The sequence below is a fragment of the Mytilus edulis genome, chromosome 1 (assembly GCF_963676685.1).
Source record: "Mytilus edulis chromosome 1, xbMytEdul2.2, whole genome shotgun sequence".
Lineage (NCBI taxonomy): Eukaryota > Metazoa > Mollusca > Bivalvia > Mytilida > Mytilidae > Mytilus > Mytilus edulis.
Window position 1 is genome coordinate 19,809,509 of NC_092344.1, and position 19,372 is coordinate 19,828,880.

At 34.6% G+C, this 19,372-nt stretch overlaps 1 protein-coding gene across 4 annotated transcripts in view; it reads right to left on the bottom strand.

Annotated features, from left to right (window-relative positions):
• LOC139527097 (sulfoquinovosidase-like) overlaps nucleotides 1-19,155 on the bottom strand; it is a 29,586-nt gene extending 10,431 nt beyond the window's left edge. For 2 of the 4 annotated variants that reach the window (XM_071322384.1, XM_071322371.1), the window contains exons 1-5: nucleotides 19,111-19,155; nucleotides 12,951-13,063; nucleotides 3,196-3,378; nucleotides 2,397-2,643; nucleotides 486-832 (exon numbers count right to left, since the gene is read on the bottom strand). In XM_071322384.1, coding sequence (XP_071178485.1) covers nucleotides 486-832; nucleotides 2,397-2,643; nucleotides 3,196-3,378; nucleotides 12,951-13,063; nucleotides 19,111-19,117 — 897 coding nt within the window. In that variant the 5' untranslated portion in view covers nucleotides 19,118-19,155. Of the gene's footprint in view, nucleotides 1-485; nucleotides 833-2,396; nucleotides 2,644-3,195; nucleotides 3,379-12,950; nucleotides 13,064-13,751; nucleotides 13,908-19,110 lie in introns of those variants that run through there. The other 2 variants (XM_071322391.1, XM_071322380.1) reach the window with 2 other exon arrangements.
• Between the last annotated feature and the right edge of the window lie 217 nt (nucleotides 19,156-19,372).

Genomic DNA, 19,372 nt, shown 5'->3' on the forward strand with positions numbered 1-19,372 from the left:
TTATTAAAAATTTATAAAAATCAAAATGTAGGCTACAATATTTCTTTACCAGAACATTTTGTTCAGTTATTTTTTTTTTTTTTAATTTTCAATACAATAGTTAGGAACTTCAAAAGTTCAGCCCACAAGGAACATGCGGATTAAGGTTGAAAATGAAGAAATCCTAACAATTGATGGTAAACTACCATAACCAAACACTTTAAACTGGTACAGATCGGAAACAGACCATAGAGATGCATAACACCACTCTAGGCATTTAAACGTACGCGAGGATTAAAACAGTTATGTGATAAATCAGTATTTGTTTTCCCAATATTTTGATTTCCTACAAATTGTTTGAAATGTAAAAGAAACGGTTTCAAGAAAATAAGACCATCAAAAGTAATAGTTTAAGTCTACGCCATTAGGGATTGATTCTGTCTATGTGTTCTGTACATAGACATTGTAGAAATGATTTTGGACAAATATTTGAAAAATATATTTACAATATCTGTTCCTCCTTGAACGCCAAGTATAATGCCATCTCGTAACCAGCTAGGTAGAGGTGCCATTTTCCCCAAAGGCGTGTCTGTAACAAAACTTTTCACGAGATCCACCATGTTATTTCGGGGGATGATTGCAAGATTTGAAAAGTCTCCTTTTATGAAAACTTCATGATATTGGTTGTGACTGAAATCGAACTCAGCATAGTTATAGCCATCGTAATGAAATAAGTACTTTCTAGAACTGATAAAGGTTGCTTGTGGAAAGTATGTCGTATGATAATCACCGCCAGCGCCACTCATTTTATCGGCGAAAAATGTTACTTGGTCATGTTTGTCCCGTCCAACACCTGAAATAAAAGTACATCTTCTGAAAATATTTATCTCCGAAACTTACATTGAGTATTCTCAAGAATCAGCCGGAGTACTAAAAATAGAGCAACATAGAGTTAAAACAAAATGTAAGTTATTAGATATCAGATACAAGAGGTAGATTAGATGCTGCAATAAAGACATTAGTCTTGTTGAGATCTAGCATGTAATTTATGACAAACACATCATGCAGTAGATGCCAATAGTATTACTCATATCACTTTATAGAAAAATGAAAATGAAAAAAAATAACACAAACCCAACCTATTGTTGAATGATCTTGAATGCAATCATTCCTTAAAAGTGATAAAAGATGACAAGGTGCAATAAAAAAACGCGTCGAAGAAACAATACCATAATCAATATCAAAACATCGGAGAAAGAGACAAACACAGTCAAGAACATTTCATAGAAAACTAACGATTGAGCAACAAGACCCTTAGCAGAGCTGAGTACGGTACTTTATTTAACATAATAGTAAGTTGTGCCTGCTCGCAAAACTAAAGAGCTAAGTACGGTACTTAAATGCACTGAAGGATAAGTTGTTACTTCTAGCAAAACTCAAGTGCTAAGTACGGTACTTTATTGCACTGAATGGTAAATTGTTACTTCTCGCAAAACACAGAGCTAAGTACGGTACTTTATTGCACTGAAGATTACGAGTAAATTGTTACGTCTTGCAAAACTTAGCGCTAATTACGGAACGTTATTGCACTGAAGAGTAACTTGTTCCTGCTCGCAAAACTCAGAGCCAATTACGGTACTTTGTTACACTGAATAGTAAGTTGTTACTTGTCGCAAAACTCAGAGCTAAGTACGGTACTTTATTGCACTGAGGGATAATTAAGTTGTTACTTCTCGCAAAACTCAGAGCTAAGTACGGTACTGTATTGCACTGAAGGGTAACTTGTTCCTGCTCGCAAAACTCAGCGCTAAGTACGGTACTTAATTGCACTGAAGGGTAGCTTGTTCCTGCTAGCTAAACTCAGGAGCTGAGTCGAACTTTAAAAAAAATAGTTGAGTATAACAATTTCATATTTTAAAGACAACAGATCTTTGATTTCTTCTACATGTGATCACATACTAATCGGAAGGTAGTACAGTAAAAGGCGAAACACAATGGGTTTTTTTTTTAATTTTTTTTACTTTAATAGGAACAAAAATCTTACAACCTAATATGTGAGCTATTAATCCTATTAATGAGGTATCTAGTTTTGCAATGACTTAATTAAAAGAGTTGTGATCGGTTGTTTTTTCGTACTATTGCATCTTGCAGAAAAAAATGTTGTAGGCAAAATTGTGAAAGCCAAAGGTCCATTCATTATAAATCTACCGCTTCTTGATGATGTTTGTGCTTGTTTATAAGCTATTGGTTTTTTTTCTCTCAGTGATATGTTTAACACTGACTAAATTCGCATTGACATGCTCAAAACAGATATTTTTATTTCTTCTTATCGATATTATTCTATTAAATCATAACATTTATCACATTATATGTAGCTATGACTAAAAAGTTTTACATTTATTTTGTATATACTTTACCTTGTTCTCTTGTCCAAATGGGATAAATTCTGTCACGTGACCTACTGACCGAGAATAATTCTGGGTCCTTTCCGGGTGTGTACGAAAATTCTCGCAGATTCAGGTGACTGAATTGTTCTCCAAGACCATACACTTGTTCTGAGGCTTCAGCGACCACTCGGAACCAAAGATAATCGTATTCTATACCATCGTTAATTATATTAATCCCTACTGATTTCTCATTGTATGTTGTGATCCGAAATCTCAGCTATTTAAGACAAAAAGAAACTGTATTTAATATCGCATTACAATCCCCTAAAAAATTACCAATATCAAATATGATATCTCATATCATTTCATCATTAATTCGAGGTTAATTGTCTCCAAAGTCAAAAATCTAAGTGAATCTGGATAAGTTAATTGAAATAAATATAAAAAGCGACTTAAAGAAACTTTAGAAGCTTCGACGACCCCACAGTTTAAATGTCTATTACACGTATGATATGACAAGTGGGCGTTGCAGACGAAAGTTCACATAATCTGACCCAGTCAATTGATAATCTAAACGCGCAAAGAATTGGTCTTGTTTAAGCTGTTATGAAAATTATTCTAGTTATGTTCCTATAGGTTGGGGTGAAAAAAATCCTGTATAACTCCTACCACCCATTAAAAATGGCGCTAGAGAAGTTTGATAGCACCTAGTTGGGTTTATTATATATGATTATTATTTTAAGATATATAATGAATACAGCTGCATTAAATGTGTATGAGGAAAATACAATCCATTTCAAATTGTCAAAATAGAACAAATGTATTATACCTGATGATCGTCCATTAAAAAGTCAATCTCATCTGTCCAATTAAAATTCTGATATGTGTAATTTCGCAGTCCTACTCTTCTGTCGATGTCGTTGTCAATACGGAAATTCCCACGGAATTCTAGGAAGTGTGTTCTTCCCATTCCAATGTATAGCATAGGGTTGTCATAGGTATGTTGAAATATCTACATAAAAATACGTACAATATTTAGGCTTGTGGGTTGGAATAAATATTATTTGAAAAATGCAAAAAACATTTTTTAACGTAAATGTTTTCATTAATATTTCAACAATACACATTGAATATTCCAAAACTTATTTTTGTATAACGACTACCTCTTTAATTTTGCAGTAGGAATTCTAACTCGTTGACAGGTAATCAGAATAAAGTGTTCAAGCATCGAGTTCTACATATATATTGGAATACTGACAGCACATTAGTTTATTTTAGCTTAGTGAAATACTGATAGCACAGTGGTTTATTTTAGCTTGGTGTTATACAGACAGGATATTAGTTTATTTAAGCTTAGTGGAATACGAACAGCATATTAGTTTATTTTAGCTTAGTGGAATACCGACAGCGCATTGTTTTTTTTTAAAGCTTAGTGGAATACAAACAGCATATTACTTTATTTTAGCTAAGTGGAATACTGACAGCACATAGGTTTATTTTAGCTTAGTGGAATACGAACAGCATATAGGTTTATTTTAGCTAAGGGGAATACTGACAGCACAGTGGTTTATTTTAGCTTAGTGGAATTCTGACAGCATATTACTTTATTTTAGCTTAGTTGAATTCTGACAGCACATAGGTTAATCTTAGCATAGTGGAATACTGACAGCACATAGGTTTATTTTAGCTTAGTGGAATACTGGCAGAACATAGGTTTATTTCAGCTTAGTGGAATACTGACAGCACATAGGCTTATTTTAGCATAGTGGAATACTGACAGCACATAGGTTTATTTGAGCATAGTGGAAAACTAACAGAACATTGGTTTATTTTAGCTAAGTGGAATACTGACAGCACATAGGTTTATTTTAGCTTAGTTGAATTCTGACAGCACATAGGTTTGTCTTAGCATAGTGGAATACTGCCAGCACATAGGTTTATTTTAGCTTAGTGGAATACTGACAGCACATAGGTTTATTTTAGCATAGTGGAATATTGACAGAAAATTAGTTTATTTTAGCTTAGTGGAATACTGACAGCACATTGGTTTATTTGAGCTTAGTGGAATACTGACAGTTCAGTGGTTTATTTGAGCATAGTGGAAAACTAACTGAACATTGGTTTATTTTAGCTAAGTGGAATACTGCCAGCACATTGGTTTATTTTACCTTAGTTGAATTCTGACAGCACATAGGTTTGTCTTAGCATAGTGGAATACTGACAGCACATAGGTTTATTTTAGCTTAGTGGAATACTGACAACACATAGGTTTATTTGAGCTTAGTGGAATACTGACAGCTCAATGGTTTATTTTAGCTTAGTTCAATTCTGACAGCACATTGGATTATTTGAGCTTAGTGGAATACTGACAGTTCAGTTTTTAATTCTGACAGCACATAATTTTTTTTAGCATAGTGGAATACTGACAGCACATAGGTTTATTTTAGCTTAGTGGAATACTGACAGCACATTGGTTTATTTTAGCATAGTGGAATATTGACAGAAAATTAGTTTATTTTAGCTTAGTGGAATACTGACAGCACATTGGTTTATTTGAGCTTAGTGGAATACTGACAGCTCAGTGGTTTATTTTAGCTTAGTGCAATTCTGACAGCACATTGGATTATTTGAGCTTAGTGGAATACTGACAGTTCAGTTTTTAATTCTGACAGCACATAGGTTTATCTTAGCATAGTGGAATACTGACAGCACATAGGTTTATTTTAGCTTAGTGGAATACTGACAGCACATAGGTTTATTTTAGCATAGTGGAATATTGACAGAAAATTAGTTTATTTTAGCTTAGTGGAATACTGACAGCACATTGGTTTATTTGAGCTTAGTGGAATACTGACAGCTCAGTGGTTTATTTTAGCTTAGTTCAATTCTGACAGCATATTGGATTATTTTAGCTTAGTGGAATACTGACAGTTCAGTTTTTAGTTCTGACAGCACATATGTTTATTTTAGCACAGTGGAATACTGACAGCACATAGATTTATTTTAGCATAGTGGAATAATGATAGCACATTGGTTTATTTTAGCTTAGTTGAGCTCTGACAGCACATTTGATTATTTTAGCATAGTGGAATACTGGCAGCACATAGGTTTATTTTAGCTTAGTGGAATACTGACGGCACAATGGTTTATTTTAGCTTAGTGGAATTCTGACAGCACATTGGATTATTTTAGCATAGTGGAATACTGGCAGCACATAGGTTTATTTTAGCATAGTGGAATAGTGACGGCACATTCGTTTATTTTAGCTAAGTGCAATACTGACAGCACATAGGTTTATTTTAACATAGTGGAATACTGACAGCACATAGGCTTATTTTCGCTTAGTGGAATACTGACAGCACATTTGTTTATTTGAGCGTAGTGGAATACTGACAGCTCATTGGTTTATTTGAGCTTAGTGGAATACTGACAGCACATAGGTTTATTTTAGCTTAGTGGAATACGAACAGCACATAGGCTTATTTTCGCTTAGTGGAATTATGACAGCACATTTGTTTATTTGAGCGTAGTGGAATACTGACAGCTCATTGGTTTATTTGAGCTAAGGGGAATACTGACAGCACATTGGTTTATTTTAGCTGAGTGGAATTCTGACAGCATATTACTTTATTTTAGCTTAGTTGAATTCTGACAGCACATAGGTTAATCTTAGCATAGTGGAATACTGACAGCACATAGGTTTATTTTAGCTTAGTGGAATACTGGCAGCACATAGGTTTATTTAAGCATAGTGGAATACTGACAGCACATAGGCTTATTTTAGCATAGTGGAATACTGACAGCACATAGGTTTATTTGAGCATAGTGGAAAACTAACAGAACATTGGTTTATTTTAGCTTAGTGGAATACTGACAGCACATTGGTTTATTTTAGCTTAGTTGAATTCTGACAGCACATAGGTTTGTCTTAACATAGTGGAATACTGACAGCACATAGGTTTATTTTAGCTTAGTGGAATACTGACAGCACATAGGTTTATTTTAGCATAGTGGAATATTGACAGAAAATTAGTTTATTTTAGCTAAGTGGAATACTGACAGCACATAGGTTTATTTTAGCTTAGTGGAATACTGGCAGCACATAGGTTTATTTTAGCATAGTGGAATACTGACAGCACATAGGCTTATTTTAGCATAGTGGAATACTGACAGCACATAGGTTTATTTGAGCATAGTGGAATACTGACAGCTCATTGGTTTATTTGAGCTTAGTGGAATACTGACAGCACATAGGTTTATTTTAGCTTAGTGGAATACTGACAGAAAATTAGTTTATTTTAGCATAGTGGAATACTGACAGCACATAGGTTTATTTGAGCTTAGTGGAATACTGACAGCTCAATGGTTTATTTTAGCTTAGTTCAATTCTGACAGCACATTGGATTATTTGAGCTTAGTGGAATACTGACAGTTCAGTTTTTAATTCTGACAGCACATAATTTTTTTTTTAGCATAGTGGAATACTGACAGCACATAGGTTTATTTTAGCTTAGTGGAATACTGACAGCACATTGGTTTATTTTAGCATAGTGGAATATTGACAGAAAATTAGTTTATTTTAGCTTAGTGGAATACTGACAGCACATAGGTTTATTTTAGCTTAGTGGAATACTGGCAGCACATAGGTTTATTTAAGCATAGTGGAATACTGACAGCACATAGGCTTATTTTAGCATAGTGGAATACTGACAGCACATAGGTTTATTTGAGCATAGTGGAAAACTAACAGAACATTGGTTTATTTTAGCTAAGTGGAATACTGACAGCACATTGGTTTATTTTAGCTTAGTTGAATTCTGACAGCACATAGGTTTGTCTTAACATAGTGGAATACTGACAGCACATAGGTTTATTTTAGCTTAGTGGAATACTGACAGCACATAGGTTTATTTTAGCATAGTGGAATATTGACAGAAAATTAGTTTATTTTAGCTAAGTGGAATACTGACAGCACATAGGTTTATTTTAGCTTAGTATAATACTGGCAGCACATAGGTTTATTTTAGCATAGTGGAATACTGACAGCACATAGGCTTATTTTAGCATAGTGGAATACTGACAGCACATAGGTTTATTTGAGCATAGTGGAATACTGACAGCTCATTGGTTTATTTGAGCTTAGTGGAATACTGACAGCACATAGGTTTATTTTAGCTTAGTGGAATACTGACAGAAAATTAGTTTATTTTAGCATAGTGGAATACTGACAGCACATAGGTTTATTTGAGCTTAGTGGAATACTGACAGCTCAATGGTTTATTTTAGCTTAGTTCAATTCTGACAGCACATTGGATTATTTGAGCTTAGTGGAATACTGACAGTTCAGTTTTTAATTCTGACAGCACATATTTTTTTTTTAGCATAGTGGAATACTGACAGCACATAGGTTTATTTTAGCTTAGTGGAATACTGACAGCACATTGGTTTATTTTAGCATAGTGGAATATTGACAGAAAATTAGTTTATTTTAGCTTAGTGGAATACTGACAGCACATTGGTTTATTTGAGCTTAGTGGAATACTGACAGCTCAGTGGTTTATTTTAGCTTAGTGGAATACTGACAGCACATTGGTTTATTTTAGCATAGTGGAATATTGACAGAAAATTAGTTTATTTGAGCATAGCGGAATACTGACAGCACATAGGTTTATTTTAGCTTAGTGGAATACGAACAGCACATAGGCTTATTTTCGCTTAGTGGAATACTGACAGCACATTTGTTTATTTGAGCGTAGTGGAATACTGACAGCTCATTGGTTTATTTGAGCTAAGGGGAATACTGACAGCACATTGGTTTATTTTAGCTTAGTGGAATTCTGACAGCATATTACTTTATTTTAGCTTAGTTGAATTCTGACAGCACATAGGTTAATCTTAGCATAGTGGAATACTGACAGCACATAGGTTTATTTTAGCTTAGCGGAATACTGGCAGCACATAGGTTTATTTAAGCATAGTGGAATACTGACAGCACATAGGCTTATTTTAGCATAGTGGAATACTGACAGCACATAGGTTTATTTGAGCATAGTGGAAAACTAACAGAACATTGGTTTATTTTAGCTAAGTGGAATACTGACAGCACATTGGTTTATTTTAGCTTAGTTGAATTCTGACAGCACATAGGTTTGTCTTAACATAGTGGAATACTGACAGCACATAGGTTTATTTTAGCTTAGTGGAATACTGACAGCACATAGGTTTATTTTAGCATAGTGGAATATTGACAGAAAATTAGTTTATTTTAGCTAAGTGGAATACTGACAGCACATAGGTTTATTTTAGCTTAGTATAATACTGGCAGCACATAGGTTTATTTTAGCATAGTGGAATACTGACAGCACATAGGCTTATTTTAGCATAGTGGAATACTGACAGCACATAGGTTTATTTGAGCATAGTGGAATACTGACAGCTCATTGGTTTATTTGAGCTTAGTGGAATACTGACAGCACATAGGTTTATTTTAGCTTAGTGGAATACTGACAGAAAATTAGTTTAATTTAGCATAGTGGAATACTGACAGCACATAGGTTTATTTGAGCTTAGTGGAATACTGACAGCACATAGGTTTATTTTAGCTTAGTGGAATACTGACAGCACATAGGTTTATTTTAGCATAGTGGAATATTGACAGAAAATTAGTTTATTTTAGCTTAGTGGAATACTGACAGCACATTGGTTTATTTGAGCTTAGTGGAATACTGACAGCTCAGTGGTTTATTTTAGCTTAGTTCAATTCTGACAGCACATTGGATTATTTTAGCTTAGTGTAATACTGACAGTTCAGTTTTTAATTCTGACAGCACATATGTTTATTTTAGCACAGTGGAAGACTGACAGCACATAGTGGAATTCTGACAGCACATTGGATTATTTTAGCATAGTGGAATACTGGCAGCACATAGGTTTATTTTAGCATAGTGGAATACTGACAGCACATATGCTTATTTTCGCTTAGTGGAATACTGACAGCACATTTGTTTATTTGAGCGTAGTGGAATACTGACAGCTCAGTGGTTTATTTGAGCTTAGTGGAATACTGACAGCTCAGTGGTTTATTTTAGCTTAGTGCAATTCTGACAGCACATTGGATTATTTGAGCTTAGTGGAATACTGACAGCACATTTGTTTATTTGAGCGTAGTGGAATACTGACAGCTCATTGGTTTATTTTAGCTAAGGGGAATACTGACAGCACAGTGGTTTATTTTAGCTTAGTGGAATTCTGACAGCATATTACTTTATTTTAGCTTAGTTGAATTCTGACAGCACATAGGTTAATCTTAGCATAGTGGAATACTGACAGCATATAGCTTTATTTTAGCTTAGTGGAATACTGGCAGCACATAGGTTTATTTAAGCATAGTGGAATACTGACAGCACATAAGCTTATTTTAGCATATTGGAATACTGACAGCACATAGGTTTATTTGAGCATAGTGGAAAACTAACAGAACATTGGTTTATTTTAGCTAAGTGGAATACTGACAGCACATTGGTTTATTTTAGCTTAGTTGAATTCTGACAGCACATAGGTTTGTCTTAGCATAGTGGAATACTGACAGCACATAGATTTATTTTTGCTTAGTGGAATACTGACAGCACATAGGTTTATTTTAGCTTAGTGGAATACTGGCAGCTCAATGGTTTATTTTAGCTTAGTTCAATTCTGACAGCACATTGGATTATTTGAGCTTAGTGGAATACTGACAGTTCAGTTTTTAATTCTGACAGCACATAATTTTTTTTTAGCATAGTGGAATACTGACAGCACATAGGTTTATTTTAGCTTAGTGGAATACTGACAGCACATTGGTTTATTTTAGCATAGTGGAATATTGACAGAAAATTAGTTTATTTTAGCTTAGTGGAATACTGACAGCACATTGGTTTATTTGAGCTTAGTGGAATACTGACAGCTCAGTGGTTTATTTTAGCTTAGTGCAATTCTGACAGCACATTGGATTATTTGAGCTTAGTGGAATACTGACAGTTCAGTTTTTAATTCTGACAGCACATATGTTTATCTTAGCATAGTGGAATACTGACAGCACATTGGTTTATTTGAGCTTAGTGGAATACTGACAGCTCAGTGGTTTATTTTAGCTTAGTTCAATTCTGACAGCACATTGGATTATTTTAGCTTAGTGGAATACTGACAGTTCAGTTTTTAATTCTGACAGCACATATGTTTATTTTAGCACAGTGGAATACTGACAGCACATAGGTTTATTTAAGCATAGTGGAATAATGATAGCACATTGGTTTATTTTAGCTAAGTTGAGCTCTGACAGCACATTTGATTATTTTAGCATAGTGGAATACTGATGGCACAATGGTTTATTTTAGCTTAGTGGAATTCTGACAGCACATTGGATTATTTTAGCATAGTGGAATACTGGCAGCACATAGGTTTATTTCAGCATAGTGGAATACTGACGGCACATTCGTTTATTTTAGCTAAGTGCAATACTGACAGCACATAGGTTTATTTTAGCATAGTGGAATACTGACGGCACATTGGTTTATTTTAACATAGTGGAATACTGACAGCACATAGGCTTATTTTCGCTTAGTGGAATACTGACAGCACATTTGTTTATTTGAGCTTAGTGGAATACTGACAGCTCATTGGTTTATTTGAGCTTAGTGGAATACTGACAGCACATAGGTTTATTTAAGCATAGTGGAATACTGACAGCACATTTGTTTATTTAAACATAGTGGAATACTGACAGCACATAGGTTTATTTTTGCATAGTGGAATACTAACTGCACATTCGATTATTTTAACATAGTGGAATACTCATAGCACATAGGTTTATTTTAGTTTAGTGGAATAATGCCAGCACATTTGTTTATTTGAGCTTAGTGGAATACTGACGGCACATTCGTTTATTTTAGCATAATGGAATACTGACGGCACATTCGTTTATTTTAACATAGTGGAATACTGGCGGCACATTCGTTTATTTTAACTTAGTGGAATTCTGACAGCACCTTGGTTTATTTGAGCTTAGTGGAATACTGACAGCTCAGTGGTTTATTTTAGCTGAGTGGAATACTGACAGCACATTTGTTTATTTTAGCATAGTGGAATACTGACGGCACATTCGCTTATTTTAACATAGTGGAATTCTGACAGCACATTGGTTTATTTGAGCTTAGTGGAATACTGACAGCTCAGTGGTATATTTTAGCTTAGTGGAATACTGACAGCACATTTGTTTATTATAGCATAGTGAAATACTGACGGCACATTCTTTTATTTTAGCATAGTGGAATACCGACGCCACATTGGTTTATTTGAGCTTAGTGGAATACTGACGGCACATTGGTTTATTTGAGCTTAGTGCAATACTGACAGCACATAGGTTTAATTTAGCATAGTGGAATACTTACGGCACATTCGTTTATTTGAGCTTAGTGGAATACTGACAGCACATTGGTTTATTTGAGCTAAGTGCAATACTGACAGCACATAGGTTTAATTTAGCATAGTGGAATACTGACGGCACATTCGTTTATTTTAACATAGTGGAATTCTGACAGCACCTTGGTTTATTGGAGCTTAGTGGAATACTGACAGCACACTGGTTTATTTTAACATAGTGGAATACTGACAGCACATTGGTTTATTTTAGCTAAGTGCAATACTGACAGCACATAGGTTTATTTTAGCATAGTGGAATACTAACGGCACATTCGTTTATTTTAACATAGTGGAATTCTGACAGCACCTTGGTTTATTGGAGCTTAATGGAATACTGAAAGGTCAGTGGTTTATTTTAGCTTAGTGGAATACTGACAGCACATTTGTTTATTTTAGCATAGTGGAATACTGACAGCACATAGGTTTATTTGAGCTAAGTGGAATACTGACAGCTTAGTGGTTCACTTTAGCTTAGTTGAATACTGACAGCACATAGGTTTATTTTAGTATAGTGGAATACTGACGGCACATCGGTTTATTTTAGCATAGTGGAATACTGACAGCACATTGGTTTATTAGAGCTAAGTGCAATACTGACAGCACATAGGTTTATTTTAGCATAGTGGAATACCGACGGCACATTCATTTATTTGAGCTTAGTGGAATACTGACAGCACATTTGTTTATTTTAGCTTAGTGGAATACTGACAGCACATAGGTTTATTTTAGCTTAGTGGAATACTGACGGCACATTGGTTTTAATTAGCCTGGTGGAATACTGACAGCACATTAGCTTATTTCAGCTTAGTGGAGTATTGACAGAGCATTGGTTTATTTTAGAAAGATGCATTTAACAAGCTAAATCTTATAAACGAAACATTACTTCATCAATAAACAAACTCAAAAAAAAAACTTATTTTGTTTTTGGAGAATTCTACATTTAAAAAAAAAAGACTTTAATTGTGCTGCTCTTTAAAGTTATGGCATTTTATATGTCTCGATTACTATCGACTATAGTATCCAAATAGCTTTATAAACCGATCTATTTCATACAAGGCAAAACGTGGCAAAATCTTCATATAATATTCATCACAATGAAAAACAAAAGAATATTGAAATAATATATACCAAAATATCATTAACTGTAACATTGAAGCTGTGACCATTATCTATCACTTGATGCAGCTTTGATGCAGCTAAACACCCAGTTAATAACATCAAATACACAACCACTTCCATCCCTGAAAGAACAAAAACAATTCAGATGAATTCTTTGGAATTTGAGTTCTGATTGTATTTTTTTTGTAAGGGCACACTATGCATTCACCGAGGCCTTTCAGAAGAAAATAAATTTCAATTGCTAGTAAATGGATTAGTATACTTTGCTGCTCAGTTGTTCAGTTATTATTATATCCTGGAATATTTTGTTTTCTATATGTAAAGACAGAATCACAATATTGTAATGTAAGATTGTCATTGTGTGTGAAATTTCTGATTTTTACTCTCTGTTCATGAGGTTAGGTTGTAGTCGGAAGACAGATGGTCCAGAGACACAGTTATCGTCCTTTGATTTTCGTTGTCTTTAGTGTGGACACTGAACGGTATAAAACATACAATTTATTTTTTAGACACATTCCATTTTTTTGTTTATGCACAAAGAAGGCGGATGCTATTACTTTGTACCAGTTGTAAATTTGTGACACACCAAGGGGAATAATTCATATTTGTAAATGGCATACAGTTCTGAAGCTGAGAAATTTATGCATCAGACGAAACGCTTCACCTAATGCCATGTAAAAAAAACATATTCAAACCATAAAAAATAAAACACCAATAAAGAGTAAGTAAACATAATATAAATCCATTCAAAGATTTCATTATTTCAATTAAGGTACCAAAGGGGTAATCAAGTATAATTCATCAACATACCAATGCAATGTGTTTCCGAATATGTCCAAATTAGAAAGGTAAATTAAAACTGCTTCAGAATCACTTTAAAAATTATTGCAGTCCTAGCATTACACTGAACGTATCAATAAACTTATTATTTCGAATAACTATTCACACAGAACATTATGTATATTACACTGAACGTATCAATAAACTTATTATTTCGAATAACTATTCACACAGAACATTATGTATATTATATGGAAAGCCAACGGGGTCAAAATTCTTAATTCGTAACTTGTCAATTTGTAACTTGTAACTGTGTGATTTGTCAATTTGTATATTGATGTTTTGTAACTTGTCGATTCGTAAATTGTCAATTTGTATATTGATGATTTGTAACTTGTCATTCGTAAATCGTCAATTTGTATATTGATGATTTGTAACTTGTCGATTTGTTTTTTTGTTTTTTGTTTTTTGTTTTTTGTTTTTTTGTGTTTTTTTTTGTTTTTTTTTTAGGGCAACAAAGATATAACAGTTAAGGGTATTTAACGGGTTTGGGCTCATATAGCCTTTATTTTATCTATTTTTCTCAATTTCAAATTGTTCTTCTTAGCCACTTCTTCGATGTTCAATTTATGTTCTTCTGAGTACAAGAAATTCTTCTTGTCTCGTACGTCTAACCAGTGGTCATGACTTCTTTTGATGGCGCTATAGAAAGTCGGATCTTTTTCTTTTTCAATTAGTTTATAAGGGTACAGTTTGTCTGAGGTCGAGAGTGATCTTTCCTATCCTGTATCTTGAAGTTCGTTCAGTTTTAGTTTTAGTTTTTTCCATTCCTGCATAACTTGCTGAAAGTTGACCCTCGGCACCTGTCGTGCAGGCGGGATCCTCGTGTGGTTTACAGGATAGTGTTCTGTCAACATTGGGTACTGTGATTAACGGTTCTTCCTGTGTAATCATTACCTCTGTATGTTGAGCGGTATTTTCTCCGTTCTCTTCGGTATTGTTGGTAAGCTCTACATCGGGGTCATTTTCTAGACATTTATTTTGAGCGGGTTCTCCATTCTCACTTGTCGTTGGTGTGGACGTCGATTGTGCGGACTTCTTGGCTATGTAAGCTTCTAGACGGCGTTTGTTCCTGTCAGATCTAGCTTTTGATGACCGTTTCCGTGTCTTTTGTGTTGTAGGTGACATGTCAAACACGCTCATCAAAATGAAACTATAAGACATACAGACCAGACGCTCAAGCCAGAAGCTATCATTTCTGTACGCGGTGGTCGAGGGGCTGGTTTCTCAGTGCTATAGAACCAGACAATTTAAAAAAAAAAGCTCGTCCAAAAAGAACACTGAATTGCTGCCAAGGGCCCGATTTAACAATTATCAGTCAAGAAATGTTGTGAAAAACATGCAGATCAAAAACTACACAAAGTGTTTTGAGATCTCAACGAGCAAAATACCACAATTTTCTAATTCATTTTTCCGACGGTAAAAACAGTATTCGAATGGAACCACCTCGAAGAAACAATAGTGCGCATACCGAGCGTTGACAGCCGTTCAGAAACTGCTCTCGTGTATCGTCAATACATCGACGGCGCTCTCTCTACCGTTGTATTAAAGCCAGTATTTATATCCACAACGTTTTCCTACAGATACAGATCTAGAATGATAATGGTACTAAATCGAAATATACTAGGAGGTCTCTGGATATTTTATTAATGACCATGATCGTAAAACTACACGCGTCACCTACATAAAATTGAGAATGGAAATGGAGAATGTGTCAAAGAGACAACAACCTGACCATAGAGCAGACAACAGCTAAAGGCTACTAATAGGTCTTCAATGCAGTGAGAAACTAACTCACCCGGAAGAGTCCTTCAACTGGCCCCTAAACAAATATGTATACTAGTTCAGTGATAATGAACGTCATACTAACTCCGAATTTCTAGTACATGTATACACAAGAAACTAGAATTAACAAGAATGTGTCCATAGTACACGGATGCCCACTCCCACTATCATTTTCTATGTTCAGTGGACCGTGAAATTGGGATCAAAACTTTAATTTGGCTATAAATTAGAAAGATCATATCATGGGGAACATGCGTATTAAGTTTCAAGTTGATTGGACTTCAACATCATCAAAAACTACCTTGACCAAAAACTTTAACCTGAAGCGGGACGAACGGACGAACAGACGAACGGAAGGACGAACAGACGAACGGAAGGACGAACGAACGAACAGACGGACGGAGCCACAGACCAAAAAACATAATGCCCTTCTACTGTCGTAGGTGGGGCATAAAAATCATACAATACTAACAAAGGCCAGTGGCTCCTGACTTGGGACATGCGCAAAAATGCGGCGGGGTTAAACAAAAAATTTGAGATCTCACCCCCCTCCCCCCTTAATCCACCCACTTTTAACAAAAGTGACGCCCTATCCCTTTGACTTGTCAGAGAAAAGATCTTGCCATCTCGCCATTTGCATGACAGAGAGAGGCAATCATCTCCAATATGCTTACACTAATTTATTTCTCCATGAAAATATTTGCACATGATTTGGGGTTTGGTCCAGGGGTATGTATTGGTTCATTTTTAGAGTAAAATGGTAGCCTGGGATCCTGACTGGTGGTCGACAGAAGAGAAAGGCGGAATACAACATGGTTTGTGAATTGAATATTAGGATTATATTGTTACGAATTCATTGCAAATGGTTTTTTTAATTTTATATGACATGCAAATTTTAAAAAAAAATAGCTTTATTGATTAACATCGTGAATCATTTCGGTGAGTTTAAAAACGATCCGATCGACAAAATATTAGATTTGGTAAGGTTGCCGGGCTATAAGGAGGTGTGGGCCGGGTGGGGTTCATATCGGGAGGACTTGGCTTTAAGCAGCTGTTGAGATCGAGGGACTCGTGGATATTTTTGTCTTTTTGGTTGTAAATTTTTATAGAATGGAAATCTGGTAGCGGCAATTTTTATGCTTCTTGATCAGAAAAATTCAGTAGGCATGTATATATATATATATATATGTCAGCCCTTTCCCCTCCTATCAGAATAAAATGGTCCGATAATAGCATTTTAGGATTAATAGAAATCGTTTATTACTAGTACCTGGGTTTTCCAGTAATGATGTAGCCTTTTATAGCCGACTATATGGTATTAGGTTTTCTCATTGTTGAAGGCCGTAGATTGCCTATACTTGCTAACATCGACTTTATTTGAACTTCGCTTTGGTGGATAGTTGTCTCATTGGCAATCATACGGTTTATTACTACTTGTATTTACCTGACCAACGACTATTTCATAAACCTCGCAATTAAATGTAGGATAGATCGATTACGTCGAGGGACTGAACTAGTCAGGATGCATTTTTATATAGTTTTCGTTCTCGAAAAAATAAAACTGGGATCCTGTAAACATGCAATTTTGCTTTCTTTTAGACGCATTTGCTGTAATTGATTGAAATTACTTAGGTGTATATTCCATATGGAGGTGCTCTAACATGTACTTACAGGAGGCTTATACACCGAAGAAGAAACCGAACGCCATCTGTCGTCATAATGATTGTTAGCATAATACAACGATGACATTTCACACCTCGACATTTTATACATTGACATTGAACGAATGACAAGTTACAAATCATCAATATACAAATTGACAATTTACGAATCGACAATTAAGTTACAAAACATCAATTATAATATACAAATTGACAATTTACAAATTGGCAAGTTACAAAACATCAATATACAAATTGACAATTTACAAATCGGCATTTAACGAATCGACAATATCAAAACATCAATATACAAATTGACAATTTACGAATCAACAAGTTACAAAAGATCAATATACAAACTGACAAATCACACAGTTACAAGTAACAAAATGACAAGTTACGAAGTAAGAATTTTGACCTCGTTGGCTTTCCATAATTATATAGTAAACCTGCACCAGGTAGAAAGACTCGTCTTTTGAAGCAAGGATAAGTTATTCGTAAATTATTGTTATATAATACACAGACCGTTACACCACAGTTGATCAAATATCTATATTTCATTTCTAAATCAAATATAACTTTAACGACGAGAAGTACTAAAATATAAAAAAAATAAGATATGGTATGATTTACAATGAGACAACTCTTCACAAGAGACCAAATGAAACAGAAATTAACAACTATAGGTCACCGTATGGCCTTTAACAATGAGCAAAGCCCATACCACATAGTCACTTATAAAAGGCGATTAAATGATAAATGTGAAACAATTCAAACGAGAAAATTAACGGCCTAATTAATTTTAATAAAAATGAACGAAAAACAAATATTTAACACATCAACAAACTACTGAATTGCAGGCTCCTCACTTGAGACAAGCACGTATACACATAATGTGACGGGGTTAAACATGTTAGCGGGTCCCAACCCTTCCCTTACCTGGGACAGTGGTGAAACAGTACAACATAAGAACGAACTATAAAAATCAGTTGAGAAAGACTTAACTCGTCAGATGGATACACATAGACATATATCTAACAAAACACAGAGTGGACGTGGCAGGGTACTTGTACATCCCAACAACAAAAAGACACTAAGTACTGATCTGAGAATACTCTCAGTTACTGACAGCTAGTTCAAAGCAACTAACAACTAATATAAATAAGTTAATCATGTATCTAAAACTAAATTATCAATCAGTACACTTCTAACATCCATTTGGATTTAGTGTAAAGACATCATAAACATTTGGAGAAAAACATAACAATGTGCAATGCCAAGAATAGTTAGTTTTCAATAATTTTAGCACATTAATCCACTACAATCATCCTGACCGTCCTGACGTCTTGTCACGAAACTCTCCCTTCTGAAATCACACGACAAACGAGAATGAAGAATTTGAGGGGGTTTGTTTTATCCAAATATATCCAATGTTTCCGCTAAAACATCAATCGAGAGTGAAGAGTAAGTAAGTAAAAAACGAAATCAGAGATCTATATCTTGATTAGATTGACTACTGGATTTGGGATACATTATATATCCATCACTTATCAGTTTTCCAAGCCATAAAGTGCAAAATGTCACACAGCGTGGCCTATTGGATGATTTCGTGTTAACTTGAAATTTTTCTTGTACATATATTGAATAATTGAAGCGCACAAAGAAAATATAAGGATTTCAAAATATGGCCACTTAAATTAAGATGGGACCATTACTGGTTTAAATTAAAACAAATAAGTATACACAGTTCTACAACACCTATTGTGGAATTATTTAATGGAATTCAAAGGGGGGGGGGGAGAGAAAAACATGAAGAAAAAAAATCATCAAAGATATTTTATACATGCAGCTTATAAAACTAGTAAACACACTGCTTAACATACCGTTCATTATAGGTGGAGCTCCGATAATTTAGAAGGACGGCGTGTTTGTTCGCTTTATCTTTCTTTCTGTATCTGATTAGACAACATTCAGTCACAAAATATTTGTGTTATAAATTATTCCTTGACCCCATAAAAATTGATTAATCTTAACTGACGCGGTTTTACAAATATATGAGTTTTCTTAAAATGGAGATAGACGCAAAGTCTTTCCTGATTTTGTTATGAATAAGTATATTAATTAATTGTATCCACAAACTTTCCA